This window comes from Anolis carolinensis, unplaced genomic scaffold (assembly GCF_035594765.1).
Source record: "Anolis carolinensis isolate JA03-04 unplaced genomic scaffold, rAnoCar3.1.pri scaffold_11, whole genome shotgun sequence".
Lineage (NCBI taxonomy): Eukaryota > Metazoa > Chordata > Lepidosauria > Squamata > Dactyloidae > Anolis > Anolis carolinensis.
The window spans coordinates 5,227,588-5,233,587 of record NW_026943822.1 but is presented as its reverse complement, the minus strand read 5'-3'; the positions used below and the strand labels follow the sequence as shown (position 1 = coordinate 5,233,587).

The window sequence follows — 6,000 nt, the reverse complement described above, 5'->3', positions numbered from 1 at the left end:
TAGTCAGGTGGTCTGTAGTCAGGTGGTCTGTAGTCAGGTGGTCCCTGGTCTAAATGGTCCCTGGTGAAAGGGGTCTAGATTCTGGTGGTCCCTGGTCTAAATGGTCCCTGATCTAAACAGTCCCTGGTCAAAGGGGTCCCTGACCAAGTGGTCCCTGATCAAAGTGGTCTAGAGTCAGGTGGTCCCTGGTCTAAATGGTCCCTGATCTAAACGGTCCCTGGTCAAAGTGGTCTAGAGTCTGGTGGTCCCTGGTCAAAGCAGTCCCTAGTCTAAATGGTCCCTGATCTAAACGGTCCCTGGTCAAAGAGGTCCCTGGCCAAGTGGTCCCTGGTCAAAGTGGTCTAGAGTCTGGTGGTCCCTGGTCAAAGCGGTCCCTGGTCTAAAGGGTCCCTGGTCAAAGGGGTCCCTGGTCAAAGGGGTCTAGAGTCTGGTGGTCCCTGGTCTAAATGGTCCCTGATCTAAACGGTCCCTGGTCAAAGGGGTCCCTGACCAAGTGGTCCCTGGTCAAAGTGGTCTGTAGTCAGGTGGTCTGTAGTCAGGTGGTCTGTAGTCAGGTGGTCCCTGGTCTAAATGATCCCTGGTGAAAGGGGTCTAGATTCTGGTGGTCCCTGGTCTAAATGGTCCCTGATCTAAACAGTCCCTGGTCAAAGGGGTCCCTGACCAAGTGGTCCCTGATCAAAGTGGTCTAGAGTCAGGTGGTCCCTGGTCTAAATGGTCCCTGATCTAAACGGTCCCTGGTCAAAGTGGTCTAGAGTCTGGTGGTCCCTGGTCAAAGCAGTCCCTAGTCTAAATGGTCCCTGATCTAAACGGTCCCTGGTCAAAGAGGTCCCTGGCCAAGTGGTCCCTGGTCAAAGTGGTCTAGAGTCTGGTGGTCCCTGGTCAAAGCGGTCCCTGGTCTAAAGGGTCCCTGGTCAAAGGGGTCCCTGGTCAAAGTGGTCTAGAGTCTGGTGGTCCCTGGTCAAAGCAGTCCCTAGTCTAAATGGTCCCTGATCTAAACGGTCCCTGGTCAAAGAGGTCCCTGGCCAAGTGGTCCTTGGTCAAAGTGGTCTAGAGTCTGGTGGTCCCTGGTAAAAGCGGTCCCTGGTCTAAAGGGTCCCTGGTCAAAGGGGTCCCTGGTCTAAACGGTCCCTGGCCAAGTGGTCCCTGGTCAAAGTGGTCTAGAGTCAGGTGGTCCCTGGTCTAAATGGACCCTGATCTAAACGGTCCCTGGTCAAAGAGGTCCCTGGCCAAGTGGTCCCTGGTCAAAGTGGTCTAGAGTCTGGTGGTCCCTGGTCAAAGCAGTCCCTGGTCTAAAGGGTCCCTGGTCAAAGGGGTCTAGAGTCAGGTGGTCCCTGGTCTAAATGGTCCCTGATCTAAACGGTCCCTGGTCAAAGGGGTCCCTGGTTAAAGTGGTCTAGAGTCTGGTGGTCCCTGATCAAAGTGGTCCCTGGTCTAAACGGTCCCTGGCCAAGTGGTCCCTGGTCAAAGTGGTCTAGAGTCTGGTGGTCCCTGGTCAAAGCGGTCCCTGGTCTAAATGGTCCCTGGTCAAAAAATGGTTGGGAACCATTGATCTGGACTCCGCCTGTCTTTTCCCCGCTGCCTTTGGTCCTTTTGGAGGGGGGTGTGGGGTGCGGAGGAAAGGGACCCACGCGGGAAGCCACGTTGGGAGCGCCTGTCCCGCGCGACCCGAGCGCTGTCCTTCCTCGCCCAGGCAGCCCGCTCCTCAACGGGAGAGACCACCCCTCTTTTGGCTCCGGCATCCTCGCTTTGCGGTAGCGCTGGGCGTGGGAAGAACCAGAAGAAGCCGAAGAAGCAGAAGCAGCAGAAGAAGAAGAAGCAGCAGAAGAAGGGGAGAGCGCCCTTTCGGCGTTGGGTTGGGGGAGAAGCGGGGGCGGGTGGGCTCTCCTGGCAGGTGTTTCCACGGGCACCTCTTCCTGAGCGAGAGAGAGAGAGAGAGAGAGAGAGAGAGAGATTCGGCGAGGCAGCGGGAGGAGGCGCGGGCACGCGTGGCTTGCCGCGCGCGCTCCCGCCTCTCTCTCTCTCTGTTTCTCATTCACTCTCTCTCGGCGATGTAGATAGAGAGAACCCGGCGCCTTCTCCGGCTCCCGACACGATGATGCCTCCGTCGGAAGGATTTGGGGCCGATTGGAAGGCTTGAAGGAAGGAAGAAAGAAGGAAGGAAGGAAGGGCTTGGCTGCTTTTTGGCGGAGGCGCAGGTCTTGGGTTCCCCCTTTCCCGTCCCCTTTTCCTCCCTCCCCTCCCTTTCCCCTTCTCTTCTTTCTTTTTCCCCCCGTCGCCGAGACCTTGCTCTCTCCCCCGAAGATGGATGTCTCGTTTTGTCCGACCAAAGCCCGTTTTTGGAGGCTCTTCTGGCTCTGGAGCCTTTGCGGGGACTACCTGGCGTCCGTCTGGGGTTGCCCGGCCAACTGCCTTTGCAACAAGACGGAGATCCACTGCAAGAAGCCCGACGATGGCAACCTCTTCCCGCTGCTGGAAGGGCAGGACGCGGGCACCACCAACGGCAACGCCAGCATCAACATCACCGACATCTCCAGGAACATCACCTCCATGTAAGTCTTTCCCCGCGCTCACACGTGCCGGAGGGAGGGAGACGCGTGTCTTTGGGTCTGGGGTGCCCCTTGGGTCGGGGTGGGCTCCACAAGGGAAGGCGCTGCAGACCAACCCAGCCAAGGAAGTCAGCCATAGCAGAGGAACCAACCTGGACACACATAGAATATGTTGTCGGAGGCTTTCATGGGTTGTTGTATGTATTCCGGGCTGTCTGGCCATGTTCCAGAAGTATTCTCTCCTGACGTTTTGCCCACATCTATGGCAGGCATCCTCAGAGGTTGTGAGTCAAGCAGGAACCAAGGGACAGACAGGGAAGGCGCTGCAGACCAACCCAGCCAAAGAAGTCAGCCATAGCAGAGGAACAAACCTGGACACACACAGAATATGTTGTCAGAGGCTTTCATGGGTTGTTGTATGTATTCCGAGCTGTCTGGCCATGTTCCAGAAGCATTCTCTCCTGACGTTTTGCCCACATCTATGGCAGGCATCCTCAGAGGTTGTGAGTCAAGCAGGAACCAAGGGACAGACAGGGAAGGCGCTGCAGACCAACCCAGCCAAAGAAGTCAGCCATAGCAGAGGAACAAACCTGGACACACACAGAATATGTTGTCGAAGGGTTGTTGTATGTCTTTCGGGCTGTGTGGCCATGTTCCATACCTCACAACCTCTGAGGATGCCTGCCATAGATGTGGGCGAAACGTCAGGAGAGAATACTTCTGGAACATGGCCACACAGCCCGAAAGTCATACAACAACACACAGAATATGTTGTCGAAGGCTTTCATGGGTTGTTGTATGTATTCCCGGCTGTGTGGCCATGTTCCAGAAGTATTCTCTCCTGACGTTTCGCCCACATCTATGGCAGGCATCTTCAGAGGTTGTGAATACTATTCAGGAACACAGGAGTGCTCAGCAACTCTCACAACCACCATGCCAGGCGACACAGAGAAGCCCTTGAAATCCACAAGCAGGTGGGCAATTCCAACAGAAAGGAGTAAACCATGAAAAGGAACACTATCTGGCTCCCCAGTATTTACAAAACCTAAGATCAGGACACTAGATAAAGAGCAACACTCAGAAAATAGGGAAATTCCAGGGCCAGCTAACACCTCCCAACAAAGGACCCCCCCCCCCCTCTCCCCAAGGCAGGAAGGGACACAGAAAAGGAACACAATCTGGCTCCCCAGCATTTACAGAACCTTCTAAGATCAGGACAGTAAATAAAGAGCAACACTCAGAAAATAGGGAAATTCCAGGGCCAGCTAACACCTCCCAACAAAGGATCCCCCCCCAGGCAGGAAGCGACACAGAGAAGCCCTTGAAATCCACAAGCATGGTTTACAGAAAGGAGTAAACCATGAAAAGGAACACAATCTGGTTCCCCAGTATTTACAAAACCTTCCAAAATCAGGACAGTAAATAAAGAACAACACTCAGAAAATAGGGAAATTCCAGGGCCAGCTAACACCTCCCAACAAAGGATCCCCCACCAAGGCAGGAAGGGACACAGAGAAGCCCTTGAAATCCACAAGCAGGTGGGCAATTCCAACAGAAAGGAGTAAACCATGAAAAGAAACACAATCTGGCTCCCCAGTATTTACAAAACCTTCTAAAATCAGGACAGTAAATACAGTAGAGTCTCACTTATCCAACATAAACGGGCTGGCAGAATGTTGGATAAGCGAATATGTTGGATAATAAGAAGGGATTAAGGAAAAGCCTATTAAACATCAAATTAGGTTATTATTTTTTTAGTGTCAAGAGCAACCGGAGTTGCTTCTGGAGTGAGAGAATTGGCCGTCTGCAAGGACGTTGCCCAGAGGATGCCCGGATGTTTTGATGTTTTACCATCCTTGCGAGAGGCTTCTCTCATGTCCCCGCATGGAGCTGGAGCTGATAGAGGGAGCTCATCCGTTCTCTCGAACCTGGCAGTCTTCAGGTCAGCAACCCAACCTTCAAGTCCCCTAGGCCACCGGAGGCTGGTTATGATTTTACAAGTTAAGCACCAAAATATCATGTCATACAACAAATTTGACAGAAAAAGTAGTTCAATACGCAGTAATGCTATGTAGTAATTATTGTATTTACAAATTTAGCACCAAAATATCACAATGTATTGACTACAAAAACATTGACTACTGAAAGGCAGACTGCGTTGGATAATCCAGATTGTTGGATAAGTGAGACTCTACTGTACCATAAAGAGCAACACTCAGAAAATAGGGAAATTCCAGGGCCAGCTAACACCTCCCAACAAAGGATTCCCCCCCAAGCAGGAAGCAGCCAGGCTTTGAAGCTGCAATGCCATTCAATACTAATCAAGGTGGCCAACTGCAATATTCACACTCGCCTCCAACAGATGAGAGTTCTTTATTTCTCCCACCCTGGACATTATTCCACAGGTATATATATCAACCCCACTTGCCTAGTTTCCAAGAGACCTCACCACCTCTGAGCAGGGCCATAGCCAGAAAAATTTTTCGGAGGGGGTTCTGTAAATTTTTGGGTGGGGGTTGAACCCCTAACACCCCCCCCCCCACCCACTACAGACCTGTCAATATCATCTTGAGATAGTGTCTGGAGGGACTCTTAATTTTTTGCGTCTCATAGACTTAGCATGGGGATTTGCTTAATCAGTTAAAATTCATGAGTAAACCAGGTTTTTTTTTTAACCTGAAAAATTTCAGGGGTGGTTTGAACTCCTAACACACACACACACCCCCGGCTACAGGCCTGCCTCTGAGGATGCCTGCTGTAGATGTGGGCGAAACGTCAGGAGAGAATGCTTCTGGAGCATGGCCAGACAGCCTGGAAAACTCACAGCAACCCAGTGATTCCGGCCATGAAAACCTTCTTTTTCGACCTCCCCCAAAACGTTCCCTTTGAACGTCCCTTCCTCTTGGTAGGGAAAAGCAACAGTTTGGATGAGGATGCCAAGTCAAGAAGAGGAAGAGGAGGAAGAGCTCGGGGATCAATAGGGTTTGCAATGAGCATCCCTTGTGTGTATGTGTGTGTATGTGTGTGTGTTGAGCAGGAAGATCTCCAGATACCTCCACAACGCCTAGTGTGCCTCAGTTGTACCCAAAGCCAAAGACTCCCTCTCTTTCCTGCCCATTTTTTTTTTTGGGAAACTTGCTCTAATAATCGGGTGGATTTTCCCTCTCTTCCCCTACCTTTCCATATTCTTGTTTGCAGTGGATGCGTGGGATGCCTTTAAGTAACAGGACCTCCTTTTCGGCTAAGCCCATGCTGTAACCTCTTGTTGGGTTTGCAAACAAGGCTCTCCATGCCACCCCCCTCCCCAATTCCTCCTTTTCCGAGATCTCCGAGCAGCCGAGGTTGAGATTATTTTTAGTGGAGTGGCTTCAATCATGATGTCGAAAGAAAAAACACCCAAAATGGGTAGGGTTCTTTATCAGAGGGGGAAAATCAGCTCCCAACTTCCTTTATC

The 6,000-nt window shown here is 51.8% G+C and overlaps 1 protein-coding gene across 5 annotated transcripts in view; it reads left to right on the top strand.

The window, feature by feature from the left end:
- Positions 1-1,679: 1,679 nt before the first annotated feature.
- Positions 1,680-6,000, top strand: part of ntrk3 (neurotrophic receptor tyrosine kinase 3) — a 707,738-nt gene continuing 703,417 nt past the window's right edge. The window contains exon 1 of one of the 5 annotated variants that reach the window (XM_062963028.1): positions 1,680-2,549. In XM_062963028.1, the coding sequence (XP_062819098.1) occupies positions 2,302-2,549 (248 nt within the window). In that variant the 5' untranslated portion in view covers positions 1,680-2,301. The remainder of the gene's footprint in view (positions 2,550-6,000) is intronic. The other 4 variants (XM_062963030.1, XM_062963029.1, XM_062963031.1 and 1 more) reach the window with 4 other exon arrangements.